We start from the raw sequence: 17,874 nt of genomic DNA, 5'->3' as shown, positions 1-17,874 counted from the left end.
TTCCCTCCCTATCTTTCAAATACCATGCAATGTTTTCACGATGATCTAATGATCCTTCAGTTACTGGAATGCCCAGCCTTTTGTTATTCTTAATCACCCTGCCTCCCTCTGTTTATAACAAACTTCCTGCCCCAAAGGCAAAGTTGCAAACAGCTCAAACTCTGTTGCAGTTAAGAGCTGCCTTTGGAGCCAGTATATGCAGCTTTAAGCAGATCTCAAGCATGAAATCCAGGGGGTTCAAACTTGGGAGAGGGCTACTGCCCTCCAGCCCTCCATAAATGGCATCTTTGACTCGGGTCCTTGTATGATTGGATGCTGTTCGGTTTCCATTCAAAAGGAATTAATTGTTTGTGTAGGGATACTGAACAACCATGCCAACTATTGTATTTGCTTAACAGATTTTGCAAAAGTAACCTTCCATCACAAATCATTACCAAGTGTTCAGAATTGTACCTATGAAACACCTTAGTCTATAATATATACTTTTTTGCATAAATAAAGTATTTTCAATAAATTAACATATTTGCAAGAAAAAATATAGGGCTTTTAAGAGGAGACTGTTTATTCTTAGCTGTTTTCAGCCTTGACATGTCACCTTCTCGTGGGCTGTCATATTATGCAAGTGACAAAGTGTCTTGATTAGTAGTATTGCTATGTGTATTTGTGCTTTTTCATCCCTTTCTCTCTCTCTATAAAAAAAAGTTTCCTGCAGGACAGAGTGACGTCATCACGTCATCTGCGTCCTCATATCACCGCTGCCATCCACCTCCATCCTCAGCTGCTTGCTGTGGCCAGCCTCAGTGCCATCCCCTCCGGACATAGGCTTCATGCGCTGCCAGGGAGGAGCTGCTGGGGCCGGGTCCCCTCCGCCATCCAAGCCCAACCCTTCCTCCCAGGTCCCCTCCACCATCTGAGCCCACCCCACACTCCTCTGGACCTCACCAGGTCCCCTCTGCCATCCGAACCCAATCCCTCTCTCCACACAGGTTGCACCAGGTCCTCTCCAACATCCGAGCCCAACCTTCTCCCCTGAGCCACACTGGGTCCACTCTGCCGTCCAAGCCCAATCCTTCCCCCCCCAACCTCCTCACCTCTTCTGCCGAGACCCTACATCCCCAGCCCATTCCTGTCCCCTCCCCCCAGGCCAGACACCTACCCCCTGCCTACTCCTTTCCCCTGGCCAGACAACCTGCCCCCAGGGAACTTGGAATAATGGTGTTGATTTTCAAAAGGGAAAAAAGATGGATTTATCAGAAATGCTTGATATTGAAATCTATCAGATTATGGAGTAGATTTCTAATGCCCTGTCACTTGGCACTTCTAAAAGTAGATTAGACAATATACAAGAAAATGTTCTGTAGAAAACATTTGTGATTTATCAGAGGAATGGAAGAAGATGCTGTAATAGACGATCTTACTCGTCTTTATTGTCTGATTCTACATGTATTTGGACTTTCAGCAGATTTCTTATTCAAATTGCCCATCACTAGCCCAAACCTTTTTGCTTGTCTCACAAAATTCTGTCTAATGAATAATGTAGCATGAGGGTGATACTGAAATAAGGCGAACTTGCCCCCAGTAGCTGAAATTCATTCATCAGGCTTAGCAAAATAGGTACTGTACATATATACAGGGAAGCCACAGAAATCTATTTCAGGGCACTATGTACCTGATCCAAAGCCCATTGAAGTCAGTTGGAGTCTTTCCATTATAGGGGATTGAGCCTTATTGTGATACCACAAACCATAGTGTGGATATTCAGTATTTTCTAGTTAACAGTATTATAGATATTCATACACATCTTTCTCACCATACCTATATATAAATTATAATTCTATGTATGTGGACAGGAACATTTATCTATAACCTGCTTAAGCATTCATAGATTATTAAAATTAATAAAAATAAACAAATCAAGAGTTTCTGTATCACACACAGAATTACGGCTCCCATGTAATCTATTGGTTAATAGGCTTTTTAGAGTTGTGAAATGAGGAGTGTTTGGAGAAGTTTTTTCATACTTAATACAAATATGAACTGTGGTGGAAATGGCTTCCCATTGAAACAAATGCCATTAAACTTGTTAAAATTGGTCTTATTAGAAAGCTTGAAAAAGTGATTGTCAAGTTACTTTTAAAGCTGTTATGGTACACTCTAAAAGCACTCAATTTATACATCAGGGATTGTTGTACCAGTTTAATTTATCCATACATAGCTAGACTGATTACTGCTGACTTACTCATGAAACATTAATAAAGCATTGTGTTCAATGCTAACATGATTATGGTGTGACCTCAGTGATGTCACAGAGGACAGAAGCAGTAAGTGTCCCTGATAACATTACCCTAATGCTGGGTTCATCAATCATAATCTACCAGTTTAAAAAAAAAAAGAAACTTCCACAGATGTGCATCTGTAGTCTTACTCAGCCTCTCAGTCCCAGCAGATTTATGAGGGTTCTGAGAGCCAGAAATAGAATATATTCAGCTAGTAAATCAGGCATGTTAAATTGAGGCAAGGAACTCTACTGTGAAACATTGAAGCAAAGCAAAATAACCATTTCATAGTTTAAAAAATGAGATCTGCTGTAATTTGCATCACTTATAATGATATTTTGATAGGTGAACATGCAAGTATGATATTACAAATTATAATGTTGTATACAATGCATTTAGTATAAATGACATTTTTAGAAAGACCACTTGGTATCTGTTTTTTCTAAGTCCTATTTTGTTACTGTTATGTACCTGTTATGAATAATCAATTTTCATCCTCTTTGTAGAATGATTTATATACACACTTTTTGGCTAATATTTCCATTTCTGAACTATTTCATGGTTAACAAACATTTAATATATAAGTTGAAAACTTGGAGCACTAAGGTTTTGGTAGACAGTGGACTTCAATGCCTATTTTTACTTATTGATAGGCGCTGACTATACTTTGTACTACGTAAATAGAACATGAAAAATTTCATTTTACATTGTCAGTGGCAATTTTTTGTTTGATTTTATTTGTTTTCATTGTTAGGTTTCTTACTTACCGGAAAATAAACACTTCTAATTTAGAGTGATTTAAATCTAAATTTGACTGCTACATTCGTGCACAACTTACTATTGAGAGAACATATTTAACATAGCAAAAGTAACCTAATTAGCTTAATATACAGAAAAACCCATTTTGGAAACATCCTCCTGAGGAAAGTGATGACCCCAAGATATTCCAAATACATTAAATACAATTCTGCTCATTATTGGACAATCACCTTCCTTAAACAAATAGTTCTTTTCAAAATATTTTTTTTTGTTTTAAGGTTATAGAATATGAGTTTACTGTAGTACAGGTTGGACTTCCCTGGCCCGGCACACTCAGGACCTGACCAGTCCCAGTTGAGGGATTTTGCTGGACCTCGAGAGGTCATATCTGGCCCCCAACCCCAGCCCTGGATTGGCTGCTGGCCTCCTGCCTTCCTACCCCCCACCAACATGACTGTCCTGCCAGCCCGCCCTTCCCTGCTAAGCCAGGCAACCCAGCACCCTGTGCACCAGGCTCCTGGCCATACCTGGCACCCCACTGCAGTGCACCAGGCTCCTGGTCCCCACCGGGCAGCTCCACTGCAGTGTGCTGGGCTCCTGGATGCACCGGGCAGTCCTGCTGCAGTGAGCCGGGCTCCTGGACATGCCAGGCAGCAATGCTGCGGCATGCTGGGCTCCTGGCCGCACAGAGCAGGTCACTGGATTTTACCTGGCAACCTACTGGATTGTATCTATCAGCCTAGAGGCAGTGCTCCAGGCAGCCCAGCTACATGGAGCCCAGCTACCAGCCTTCTACCAGGACTTTCTAGTCCTGGAACAGCTGTGGTCCGGTGTAGTCAAAACAGAAAATGTTGGTGGGGGAGGGAAGGGGAGGAGAGGGTCTGAGCCTGTCTTGACACAGAGAAAAATTTGGATCTTAGAAATAATGAAAAGGAGGAATCAGCACAATGTGTATGCCATTTGATTGTGCCACCTTAAAAAATAAAAATGTTTTACCAAAAAGAACAGAACATGATGACACAAAATGTGACTTGGAAATAGAATGCCTTGATTTGAAGATGAAGATTTCATCTGGTGTAGTAATACCCCAAACAAATTTAATTGAAAGGCCCCCTCAAATGGAATCTGAGTTTGCTTCTGTGTATTTTTGAATTATGGACTGAGAACACTCTGAGTAATAGTTAATTGTCATTTAAGAGTAAAAATCTATAATAGTTTTTATCATTGCTATGTTCCCATTACACAAAAATCATTAAAAAATTAATTTTTAATATGCCATCTCAAAAATATCTAAAAGAGCTATTGTATGCAAGTGCTGATTCTTAGGGCACTGAAGTGTTAAAATATTTCATACTGATAATGTCTTGTATTTGAATTAATCACTATATATACTTTTATCAATTTCCCAGAAATTCCATTTTCAGGTTGTCAAAATGTTTGAAAGCTCAGGTTCCAAGTCAGCAGATAGTTTCATCTGAATAAAAAAAAAATGGGGAGGAGAGGTAATCTGAAAAAACCTAGCAATGTTTCATTTTTAAAAATTAGCTATTTTGGATCAACATAATATTTTTCTGATTTATCAGGTTAGCCACCAAACCTTCCCCGCCCCACCCCCACAAAAAATCAGTGTTTTTCCCTTCTCTAATTAGTTGTAGAATTATATTAATATAAGGTGCTGTAATGTAGGGATATAAATGTATCCAGTGACAACAATGTGAGCAGTTGGTTGACAATTTATAATCCTTTATAAACTCTTACGTCTCTAATTCAAAATAATGAAAGATTCAAGTCTTCACAAATCTTTCACAAGTTCCTACTATGTTTAGTCTGTATACCTTTTCCAATTTTAATATAGCTTTTTTTCAGGTAGGGTGACCAGAATTGCACTTAGTATTCAAGGTGTAGGTGTACCATGAATTTATAGTGGCTTTATATTTTCTGCCATATTATTTATCCCTGTCCTTATGGTGCCTAACATTCCTTTATTTAGTTTGTTTGTTAATTTTTGCTGCATATTGTGTTGATTTATTTAGAGGACTATCCACAGTGACACCAAGATCTCTTTCCTGAATGGTAACAGCTAATTTAGAGCCCATCATTTTGTAGGTAGAGTTGGAGTTATGTTTTCCAGTGTGACTTGGCACTTACCAACACTGCATTTCATCTGCTATTTTCTACACCAATCACCAAGTTTTGTGAGATCCCTGTGTAATTCGTTCTAATCTGATTTGGATTTGGCTATTTTGAGTAATTTTGTAATAGCTTCAATTTTTGCCACCTCATTGTTTACCCTCTTTTTCAGAGTATTTATGAATATGTTGAACCTCATTGAGTACCAGTCTCTGGGACTCATCACTATTTATGTCTCTCCATTCTGAAAACTACACCTGAACCTCTGCACTCCATACAGGGAACACCTGCAGTACGGACCCTGGCAATGATAGGAGGAAGCAGCTCTGCACGTTTCCCTTCTCCCCCAGCTGGGGGAATGGCAGTACAGTGACATACTTCTCTTGAGGCTTTTCCCCTGTGCTCCCATAGTGGTGGGGGGCAATGCCTGGGAGAAGAGATTCAAGTATATTTATTCCTATCATTTTTCTATCAGTTACTGATCCAAGAGAAGACCGTCGTTCTTATCCCTTGACAACCACTTTGCTTAAGAGCCTTTGGTAGGGGACCTTGTCAAAGGCTTTGCGAAAATAACAGTACACTGTATCCATATGCTTGTTGATCCTCCTCAAGGAAGTCTAGTAAATTTGAGAGTCATCATGTGCCTTTAGTCCCTTGATACTTCTCCAGCAAATCCTATTCATCTTTATGTCTGATTGTTCTGTTCTTTACTATATTTTCAACACATATGTCTGGTACTGAAGTTAGGCTTACTAGCCTGTAATCACTTCTGGGGCCTTTTTAGAAAAATCTGTGTCACATTAACTATCCTCCAATCATTTGGTACAGAAGCTGATTTAAGTGATAGGTTACATACTACAGTCAGTAGTTCTGCAATTACATATTTAGTTCATTCAGAACTTTTGAGTGAATACAGTCTGGCCCTAGTGACTTACAACTACAGGTTGGATCTCCCTGGTCCAGCATCCTGGGGACCTGACCCATTCTGAATGAGGGAATTTGCTGGGCCAGGAAGGTCCCCTGCTGCCGGTATCCCGGGACACTGCCCCTTCCTCCAGCTGGCTCCACTTTGACTCCACTGCCACTGGGCTCCAGCTCTGCTGCTACAGGGCTTGGGCTCCTGCACACTGCTGCCAGCCTTCTGGGCTCTCTGGGGGACAGGGCTTGCTACCTGTTGGCAGCCCTGCTTCTGCCACACCCAGCCGGGGCTTTCCAGGGATGGGGCTCCTTGGCTGCCCCACTGCTGCCATTCCTGACAAGGACTTCCTGGGGACAGGGCTCCCTGTCTGCTGCCATGCCTATCCAGGGTTCCCTGGGAATGGGACTTGCTGGTCTCGCTGCTGCTCCACCTGGCCAAGGCTCCTCAGAGATGGGGCGTGCTGATCCCAATGGTGGGGATCCCCACTGGCTCACATTCCTAGCAATTGAGGCTCTTTGGTCCAGCAAGATCTTTGGTCCTGCCAGCCCTCGGATGTTGCCAGACCAGAGAGTCCCGAATTTAGGACTGAATTTCATTTATCATTGCTTCCAAAACTTCTTCTATTGACACCCCATCCTCAGATTTGTCACCTGAAAGGGGGAGCTTAGATGTGGGAATCTTTCTCTTTTGCGGTAAAAACTGATACAAAGAATTCTTTTAGCTTTTCCACAAGGAGTTCCTTGAGAGCTCCTTTAGCATCTCAATCATCCAGTGGCCCCACACATAATGAATAACAGGCAACCTGCTTCTGACATACTTAAAAAATCCAAACACCCCTCTTTTATAGCCCAGCAGGGTCCCAGGAGTAGGTTGGATGGGACTAACATTGAAAAGGGGGAGGGCTGGCCCCCTGAGTATATGGAAATATATGTGGAATTACCTACATTGTATAATTTTATCTGCCGAGTACTCCCAGATTTTTAAGAATAAAGTTGTGGACTAATTAAAACCACATCTGGTGCTTCTGTCCTTATTCTGGCCTAGCTAGAAAAAGGAAAATGTTAAGCAACCTAAATATAGGGGATTGCTGCCAACTAGTATGTTGTTGCTGATTTTATTTTCAATAAATTAAAGATGATTATAGGTTTTTTGAAAGTGCTAATTTAAGAGCCTAATTCCTTTACTTTAAATTCCAGATAAGTAAATATGTTGATGTTTAAAGCTAGCCAGACACATTCAGACAAATTATGACAAAATATTCAGTTGTAGCTATGTATTAAAATTTGTTTGATGTGGCCATACTAAAATGTGGCATTTTGAAAAGCTGGACTTAAAACTATTATGTTCTTGTCCTCTACATTATTTTCTTCTTCAGAAGATCTTTCAGATTCATATTCTGTATATGGAATAATGAATAAATTGTTCAAAATATTCAGCAAAAAGGCTGAACCAGGAATAAAATATACAGTGAAAAACATTCTATCTTCAAGCTACCTTCATTTCTGTCTGCTGATATTCATAACTAGATAATATCAGTGCTGTTTCAAATTCAATATAAAAATTTAAAGATTATCAGCATAAATCAGTGCAGCATTGAATGTAGGCAACAGCCTTATCACAATTCTTTATATTTCTAACTGTGTTAGAGCCCCATATCTAGGTTTGGCAGAAACAGAGAGAATGTATATTTCCAATGTATAGTACAACATTAATCATGAAACAGATGAGCTTGCTTGAATAAAAGTGCCACAACCATTGTCATACTACTAATAATGTTGTTTTCCATGTTCTGTTGAGCTCCAGGCCTAATAGGAAGTTGCTTCAGATCAATGGATCTCCAACACCTAAGTACAGTTTCTGGCATGGGATTGCTTGACCTGGACCAGGGCTAAGCTATTGCACAAAAGGTTCTCAAGAACCAAAGGACAGAAACTGTGTTCACCACCTGTGGCCCGTTTTAGCATCAACCACTAGTTTCTATATAGGCTTTTGAGTTTTCTAGTATAACTTTAACTTTCCTTTTGCAATTAAGCTATGTTTTGGCAGTTTTATTAATGGATAACAATGTAAGGCTATGTCCATTAATATTCTTGGCAGGGACAATCCAATGGACTTTACTAGAACTACAGTATTGAATGTAGATCACATAAATAACAGAATCATAGAATACTAGAACTGGAAGGGACCTCGAGAGATCATCAAGTCCCTCATAGCAGGACCAAGCACAGTCTATATCATCCATGATAGATGTCTGTCTAACCTGCTCTAGATATATCTCCAGTGATGGAGATTCCACAACCTCCCTAAGCAATTTATTCCAGTGTTTAACCACCCTGATAGGAAGTTTTTCCTAACAATCAACCTAAAACTCCCTTGCTGCAGTTTAAGCCCATTGCTTCTTGTCCTATCATCAGAGGCCAAGAAGTACTATTCCCTCCTCCCCCATCCCTGTGACACCCTTTTAGATTCCTGAAAACCATTATTGTATCCCCTCTCAGTTTTCTCTTCTCTAAACTAAACAATCCCAAGTCCTTCAGCCTTCCCTCATAGCTCATGTTTTCTAGATCTTTAAAATTTTGATGCTCTTCTCTGGACCTTCTCCAATTTTTCCACATCTTTCTTGAAATGTGTGGTGCCCAGAAATGGACACGAGACTCAAGACACAGATCAAGAATGCTTGATCTGAACTCCCTTTAATGTAAAATTTGCATCTGTATCCAAACTTAACATTTTTCTTTGACTGCTGATCCTTATGTGAATTCCACACATGAGTGAGTGTACATGCCATGTGTGCAACTCTGGAAATTCTAGCTTGCAGTGACTGTTGGCCCACATATGGACAATAGTTCACCTTACATGCCAGACTGCGGGCATAAGAAACAGTGTAGTTTGATGCCTCTTCAGTTCCTTCTTACCGCCACACGGCCCAAGTCAGAATCCCTGTATGCACATATTTCTTTTACTGTTACTACTCAGTAAAAAACATTGTAAATAGTTTATAGTGCATATTAGAATAGTTAAAGTTTAATACAATTAATATATGTAGTTTTTCTCCCCATACCGGGGGACTTGAGCATTCTACCATCAATGCTTCGTCAAGCCTCAATATAAATACACAAAGGATTCAGAGGCCTCTGTTTTCAGCTACCTCTGATCCCATGAACACTGTCATTCCCTGACACCTGATAAGGGCTGCTTTTTGATGTTGCGGTCAAGATCCACCTATCATTATTGGTGCAATCCAGGTCTACACAATCCAGCTATTCTGGAGGATGCCTTGCAGGTTATGCACACAATTGGGACACTTCGGTCTTTTAAATTATCCATCAATGATACTTCATAGAGTTTCTTTCCCTCCCTTCCAGTACACAAACTTCCTTTCTGGACCTGTTCAAAATTGCTGTTATGAGGTCATTCTTTGCCAGGAGCAGACTCAATCCTTCTATGAGAGGCAATAGAGTGAATTCTACCTCAATATCAAGAAAGATGTTTTTATTCACCCACTTTTTGGTTCCCAAAAAAGACAAGATGCCTATTTTGGACCTTGACAACTAAACATTTTATTCCAAAGTCAGAGTTCAGAACAGTTACATTAATATTGAGGAAATCAAATTATAATTCCAGTGAGACCCCAGAGCAGAACATCCAAATTTATTTTTTGGGGGGTTTTCAACTGTTTTTGACCGAAAATTACCCACTGCATTTTCAACAGAAAGGAAACCTCAATTACAAAACCATTTGTTTAGTTGAAAACAATTTTACATCAAAAATAAATTTTGCTGAAATTTTTTTTGACCAGCCCTAGTAACTGATACAACAAATCCATCTATGTAACATTGAATGCTTATGTATATACACACTAAGAACTTGTAGAGCAGAACTGTATATGTTTCCATATAATTGCCTGTGGTTTGCTAGTGGAATGAAGTTAGGGACACCTTATGCCTTCTCTGAGCCTTTTAAAGCTCCCAATGCAGGCCATGATATCCAATAGAGATAGACATTTCTCTATAATGGAGGGGCCACGCTTAAGCTTTATTGCTATTTTGTCTATAGAGCTGTTAAAACTAATACTGTATTTCTGACTTTCCATTTTAAATTTGAAATTGATAAGAGCTGGTTGGAAAATGAGCTGGAGAGCTAGATATCTTTGCTTATTTCCCCCATTTTCCCTCAATTTTTTTAGATGTTCTAAGAAAGTTATCGGACAGCTTTGGAATTAATTAAAATAATCATAATTAGACAAACCCTGTAACTGCAAAAGAAATTAACTTCATATAAAACTGAACAAAATAAGATTAATTTTAATTTAATCACAGAATAATTAGTTGCGTGGTGGTTTGATGTTTGTTTGAAGAACTTGATATATACTTTAAGTACAAACAAGGACTGTATTGCTATACAGTACAATTTCTTCAGGCAAAAAGCAGATTGAAGATAGAATTTAAGTGTCTAAATGTGAAAAACAATATTTCCCCCCTAACTTTGAATTTCATTTCCAGGCACTGGAAAGTGAGTTTGTATCATGCCAACTTCATCAGTGGATTGACCTTATATTTGGCTACAAGCAACGAGGACCAGAAGCAGTGCGTGCACTCAATGTTTTCCACTACCTAACGTATGAAGGCTCTGTAAATCTGGATAGTATCACTGATCCTGTCCTCAGGGAGGTAAGCATTTACTAGCTTTTTGTTCTAAAAACTGCTGTCATCTCCCACGTGTCATTAATACATCTCTATTTTAGTTTTAAAAAATCCCTTTTGGTTTGATTTTATTGACTTTATTCAGCACTTGAAATCCTAAGTGATTCCAAAAAAGGAAAGTCAAGAATGTTCAAATGTCAGTATATAGATGCTGGGCAGAATTTTCTTTGCTAGGAAGCTGTCATAGATAGTAGAATTAATATTCACTCCATTTATTACAGTGCAAGGAATACTCTACAAAGTGAACCACCTTTACAATTAGCATCAGATAGAGCCACTTAGTAAAACTGGATTATTGAAATAAAAAAATTACTTTGCAGTGTGGTCATGAATAAGAGGAAAATGCCTAATATTTCCAATAAGATAATGCAGTAGAAATTATTTGCATCAATATAATTATACTTTACTGACAAAATAGAATTAGTTCAGATTGCACATTACAGAAAGAAAAATGAAAGTAATCGACTGTTACCGGTAGAGGCTTTTTGGTTTAATCTTCTGTGTATATTCTATTGTGTTGTTTTTCTGTGGTGTATTTTGTGTGGGTGTTGTGTTGTTCAGATATATTTATACTAGTTATCTGAGCAGAATCATGTTGATAACCTCATATGTTTTATTTCCAATCAATGTGCTTGGTTTTAGTAAAATTATTAAGAATTATTGCTATAAATATAATTCATGTATTGGGTAAAATGATTAAATAATAGGTGAAAAATGTGAAGATATAACAGCTGTTAGATGAGTGCTGCTGTGATGGCTATACACACAATCATCCATTCCCCCAGATATCTACCATCTGTTGTATGCAAAACAGTAATAACTGATACACTATCAGGCTTTGGAATTTTTTTTTCTGGCGGGTGAGGGTGGTTTTGTTGTTTTGTTGCGAAGGGCTGTTTGTTTATTGGGGGTGTGAAGGAGTGTTTAGTTTGGTGAAGACAGAAAACTAGTAGACTGTGAAACAGAAACAGACATCAAAGAAACATTTGGATTCAGGTAGGCTAATTTTTTGGAATAATGCATTTTAATTTTTTTTTACCATTTAGATAGCTAAAAAGAATAGACACTAACGTCTGATCATTAGATTTTTTTAGAGCTAGAATTTCAGAAGGTGTATTTTAAGGACCTGATCTTGCATACACTTATTCAAATACCTCATTTTAAGCATGTGATGAGACCCATTAGAGTCAATAGGACTACTCAAGTGCTTAAAATTAAGTACCTACATAATTGTTTGCAGGTTCCAGAGGCTCAGAGCATAATTAGAGGCAATAAAAAGCAGATCTGCATGCACAAAAGAACAATAATTTTGAAAGTATCAATGAGGTATTTATGCAAGGAAAGCAAAGGAGTACAGCACTTAGTAGCTCCATAGAACTAATGCAATACTTAAGGCCCTGATTTGCATGAACAGACCTCTGTATCTGAGTTCAAGGGCCTGCCCACACAAGGTGGCTTGTAGGATTGAACCCTGCATGCTTTGCTTAATATTTTGTAATATGATGAGCATCTTCAGCTCTCTTGTGAGCTTCCTTACATGCACAACTTGTGAAGAATTTTTTGTTTAATCCGGGAGATTTTTTTGCTCCTACATGCACATCTAACCCATGCCCCCTTAGACATTACAATATATGTATCTCCTTTCTTGTGTTTCCCTTTGCACCCAAGACATTGTCTACACTAAAAGGACGATCACCGCTGCCACATTCTTCTGACATTAGATTTAACGAGTCTAGTTAAGACGGTCTAAATCAAACTCAGAGGGCACCTCTGCCAGCATCTGTTATGCCTCCTTTAACGAGGAGTAAGGCAAGCCGACGGAAGTGTTTACTCCCATCAGCCTCCCACTGTGAGGATGCCGCGGAGCTCATAGATGGAGTTGCATATCTTAAGCCAAGCTGATCTAGTGTAGACCTGGCCTAAACCACTTCGCATGGTTCTATTTTCTTCTTCTTCCACATGCAAGAAGAAAGTTTGCAAATGAAAGGCAAAATGTTTATTTTCTCGTGATACTGAAAGCAAAATATTCAATTTAAAATAGAAAAAAAATCTGAATCCTGTTCAGTTCTTTTAAAATAGTCATATTCTGTATTCCTTGCAAAGTAAAAATACCACCTTCTTCACTTTTTGCCCATATAGGATCATATGGATTTGTACAAGCAAATTTGGAGTCTTTTGAGATTTATTTGAACTATAATTGTAAATTATATATAGGTTTTCTGAACAATAAAAGGTATTTGATATCTGGATAAGTGTTTATTAGTGATTCAGGCATGGATTATATGTTTTTATTACTCTGCACACATTAGTTATGTTTTGCATTTTTCTGTAAAACTAATGAGCTTTTATGTTTGAGTACTTCTTTTCTTATTTTTACAATTGATTTAGTAGATAGTCCATTGATCAATATATAGGCAAGAAGGTAACACACACACAAGCATTAGAATATCAAATTTCTTTTTGTCATATGTATTATATTGCAGCAGGTTGTGAGCTGCTATGCTTGATATTTTAACTTGGTAATTGTTGTATACATTGATTTTTTTTAAAGAAAAATTGGACATTTTCTCAATATAATATCTTCTGTTAAAGCTCAAGATATACAATAATTCCCATCCCACAATTCCTGAGATATTCTCATTATTTCATTTTCTATATAAGTGAAATTCTGAGTTTTCTGCTTTAAATAAAATGTTGGTATACATTCTTTAACATAAGCTATGCAAATAGCCATTACTTTTAGCCTATTGTCCCCTGTCATCAGTGAAACAGACTAGATAATTGTGCTTTCCTCCTTCAGTGGTAGCCATAACAAGTCTAAAAACACAAAAAACCCAGCAGTCTTTTGCCAGTGAAATGTGGCTTCAAATAAGTGTCCCTTACCCAGCCCCTAGACTTATGGTAAGAATTGGGCATGAATCTTTAATCTTAATCATTGTAAAAGTCAGGTCCTCATCAAACCACATAGAAACAATTCCTCACACCAGATGGTGATCAGTGAAAATGAAAGCATGTTTCAGAAGGTTGAAAAAGCTACCAGAGGAGAAGCTGTTCTGGATTTGGTTTTAACAAATAGGGAGGAACTAGTTGAGAACTTGAAAGTGGAAGACAGTATAGGGGATAGTGATCATGAAATAATAGAGTTCATGATCTTAAGGAAAGGTAGAAGGGAGACCAGCACACTTGAGGTAATGGATTTCAGGAAGGCAGATTTTGATAAGCTCAGAGAACTTGTAGGTAAGGTCCCATGGGAAGCAAGACTGAAGGGAAAAACAACTGAGGAGAGTTGGAAGTATTTCAAAGGGACGTTGTTAAGGGCCCAAAAGCAAACAATTCCGCTGTGTAGGAAAGATAGAAAATATGGCAAAAGACCAGCTTGGCTTAACAAGGAGATCTTGCATGATCTCAAAATAAAAAAGGAGTCATGTAAAAAATGGAAACTAGGACAAATAACAAAGGATGAATATAGGCAAGCAACACGGGAATGCAGGGGCAAGATTAGAAAGGCAAAGGCACAAAATGAGATCAAATTAGCTACAGGCATAAAGGGAAACAAGAAGACCTTTTATAAATACATTAGAAGCAAGAGGAAGACCAAGGACAGGGTAGGCCCACTGCTCAGTGAGGAGGGAGAAGCAGTAACAGGAAACTTGGAAATGGCAGAGATGCTCAATGACTTCTTTGTTTCGGTCTTTACCGAGAAGTCTGGAGGTGTGCCTAACGTAGTGAATACAAGCAGAGAGAGGGTAAGTTTAGAAGATAGGATACGCAAAGAACAAGTTAAAAATCACTTAGGAAAGTTAGATGTCAGCAAGTCACCAGGTCCTGATGAAATGCATCCCAGGATACTCAAGGAGCTGATAGAGAAGGTATCTGAGCCTTTAGCTATGATTTTTGAAAAATCATGGCAGACAGGGGAGATTTCAGAAGACTGGAAAAGGGCAAATATTGTGCCCATCTATAAAAAGGGGAATAAGAACAACCCAGGAAACTACAGACCGGTCAGTTTAACGTCTGTCCCAGGGAAGATAATGGAGCAGGTAATTAAGGAAATCATATGCAAACACTTGGAAGGTAATAAAGTGATAGGGAATAGCCAGCATGGGTTTGTGAAGAACAAGTCATGCCAAACTAATCTGATAGCTTTCTTTGATAGGATAACGAGCCTTGTGGATAAGGGAGAAGCGGTGGATGTCATATACCTAGACTTTAGTAAGGCATTTGATACGGTCTCGCATGATATTCTTATTGATAAACTAAGCAAATATAACTTAGATAGGGCCACGATAAGGTGGGTGCATAATTGGCTGGATAACCGTAGTCAGAGAGTTGTTGTTAAGGGTGCTAAATCCTGCTGGAAAGGGATAACAAGTTGAGTTCCGCAAGGGTCTGTTTTGGGACCCGTACTGTTCAATATCTTCATCAATGATGTAGATATTGGGATAGAGAGTACACTTATTAAGTTTGCAGATGATACCAAACTGGGTGGGGTTGCAACTTCTTTGGAGGATAGGGACATAATTCAAAATGACCTTAGCAAGTTAGAGAAATGGTCAGAGGTAAACAGGATGAGGTTTAATAAAGAGAAATGCAAAGTGCTCCACTTAGGAAGGAACAATCAGTTCCATACATACAAGATGGGAAGCGACTGTCTAGGAAGGAGCATGGCGGAAAGGGATCTAGGGGTCATAGTGGACCACAAGTTGAATATGAGTCGACAGTGTGATGCTGTTGCAAAAAAAGCAAATATGATTCTAGGTTGTATCAACAGGTGTGTTGTAAGCAAAACTCGTGAAGTCATTCTGCCGCTCTACTCTGCACTAGTTAGGCCTCAGCTGGAGTACTGTGTCCAGTTCTGGGTGCCACATTTCAAGAAAGATGTGGAGAAATTGGAAAGGGTGCAGAGAAGAGCGACAAGAATGATTAAAGGTTTAGAGAACATGACCTATGAATCCAGGCTTCGTGAACTGGGCTTGTTTAGTTTGGAAAAAAGAAGATTAAGGGGGGACATGATAGCGGTTTTCAAATATCTAAAAGGGTGTCACAAGGAGGAAGGAGAAAATTTGTTCCTCTTGGTTACTGAGGACAGGACAAGGAGTAATGGGCTTAAAGTGCAGCAGGGGAGGTTTAGATTGGACATTAGGAAAAAATTCCTAACTGTCAGGGTGGTCAAATATTGGAATAAATTGCCAAGGGAGGTGGTGGAATCTCCCTCTCTGGAGATATTTAAGAACAGGTTAGATAGACATCTGTCAGGGATGGTGTAGACGGAGCTTGGTCCTGCCTTGAGGGTGGGGGGCTGGACTCGATGACCTCTCGAGGTCCCTTTCAGTCCTATGATTATATGATTATATGATTCTATGCCTAGTGGATGCCTTTCACCTTAGACCAACGAGAAACTTTTGTCAAGTGGGGCTGCCACTGACCACAAAGCAACGTAAGCAAAACAGGTTGGCTGATCATTTGTTACTGCCTGGTGTAGGAAGGCCTTTCCTATCACTCATGTCACAAAGAAAAGGTGAGAACAGAAAATCAGCTGACTGGTGGGATAAGAGAAAAATCTCCCAGTAATAAAAAGGGGGAGAGGGATAGCTCAGTGGTTTGAGCATTGGCCTGTTAAATGCAGGGTTGTGAGTTCAATCCTTGTAGAAGCCATTTAAGGATTTGGGGCAAAAATTTGTCAGGGATGGTACCTGGTCCTGCTGTGAAAGCAGGGGAGTGGACTCAATGTCCCTTCCAGTTCTAGGAGATAGGCAATCTCCATTCATTTAATTTAAAATTTTTTATGGAGGGTTAAATCATTATTTGTCCTGCATCCCAGGTCCTGCCTTTGTTTAGGAAAAAAAATATAGCTTCTAAGTAAAAACATCTAGAAAAGATCAAGTAGAGTGACAATGAGAATAGGGCAGGACAACCCTCAAATGCAGAGTTTGCAGCCCATTCTCAGGCTAAATGACCCCAGGACAGCATTTGGCCTGGCTTCACCGCTCAGTGCTTTCTGGTAGGAGGAACTGAGGTGGGCCTTGGTCCCCCCTGGCCATGATGCCCAGCCCTACTTCCTCCTCTTCCCCCATGAAGCCCAGACTCCTGACCAAACCTGAAGCCAGATGTAAGTAGTGAAAGACACCCAGAGAGCTCTGGAGTCCTGGATCCTCACAAACCTTGGGCTGCATACCCTGGGAGGGCTAGGACCTGAGCCAACAGCTACTGTTGAGCATCTTGGCACCCCAACCAAGGCAAGTGGAGGCTCTGGGACTTCACACATCAGCCCAGATTCCCTGGGTGGCTCTTACCACAGCCCAGCTTTGGCTTCCAACATAACTCAGGGGAGAGACTGTGGGTGGAAAAGAAGGAGCAGGAGATAGGCCACACAGCAAGAGGAGTAGCAGGGGGTGGTGTCACCGGACTCTTGAATGTGTCCCACTTTTGTCTTTTGAAAAGGTGGTCACCCTTATATCATGATGGGAGTGGTCTGCCTCTGATTTTTAAAATGTAAATGAATAATAACTATGTATGTCAAATGAGCTTCTTTAAAGAAATAAGTTTTGAGAACTTGAGATATGCCCTTAATTGGTGCATAATAATACATGCTGTATTTACTGAAACTTATTCTTTATATATATAGTGATATATATGAAATTACTCTAATGGATTACAACTGGTAATTAGACCAAACTAAAACTCTGTTTCTGGATGCCTCAAAGTTTGAATCCAGATCCCAAATTTCTTAGGCCCTGTTCAATTTGCAGTGGAAAGTTTTCCTCATTTAAAATCTAAGAATTGTTGAAAGTGAGCCTTTTTAGCAATTTGAGTAGCTTCTCTTTTATTCTGCACATTGCAAGTTGTAGTCATCTCTCAAATTGTATTTGTATATTAAAAAAAAATTCCTTTGGGATGACAGAAATGGCATCATTCATCACCTTTTGTTCCCCCCCTTCACCCTCCCCTATGCTCTGTGGAACCACGAACTATGCGGCCTCCCCCAGGCACCATGGATCAGTGGAGCTGCGGGGGGTGGGGCTGTCTGTCTCTGCCCATATGATTCTGGGCTCCTTGGGTAGCAACCCAGAGCCGCTTGAGAAGAACA

General features: G+C 39.6%; 1 protein-coding gene across 16 annotated transcripts in view; it reads left to right on the top strand.

The window, feature by feature from the left end:
- The window catches only part of NBEA (neurobeachin), a 748,862-nt gene that overhangs the window by 673,864 nt on the left and 57,124 nt on the right, over positions 1-17,874 (top strand). For all 16 annotated transcript variants that reach the window (XM_075919178.2, XM_075919174.2, XM_075919172.2 and 13 more), the window contains one exon: positions 10,587-10,754. In XM_075919178.2, coding sequence (XP_075775293.2) covers positions 10,587-10,754 — 168 coding nt within the window. The remainder of the gene's footprint in view (positions 1-10,586; positions 10,755-17,874) is intronic.

This window comes from Pelodiscus sinensis, chromosome 1, assembly GCF_052426305.1.
Source record: "Pelodiscus sinensis isolate ZL-2025 chromosome 1, ASM5242630v1, whole genome shotgun sequence".
Lineage (NCBI taxonomy): Eukaryota > Metazoa > Chordata > Testudines > Trionychidae > Pelodiscus > Pelodiscus sinensis.
This window is presented reverse-complemented; position numbering and strand designations above follow the sequence as displayed.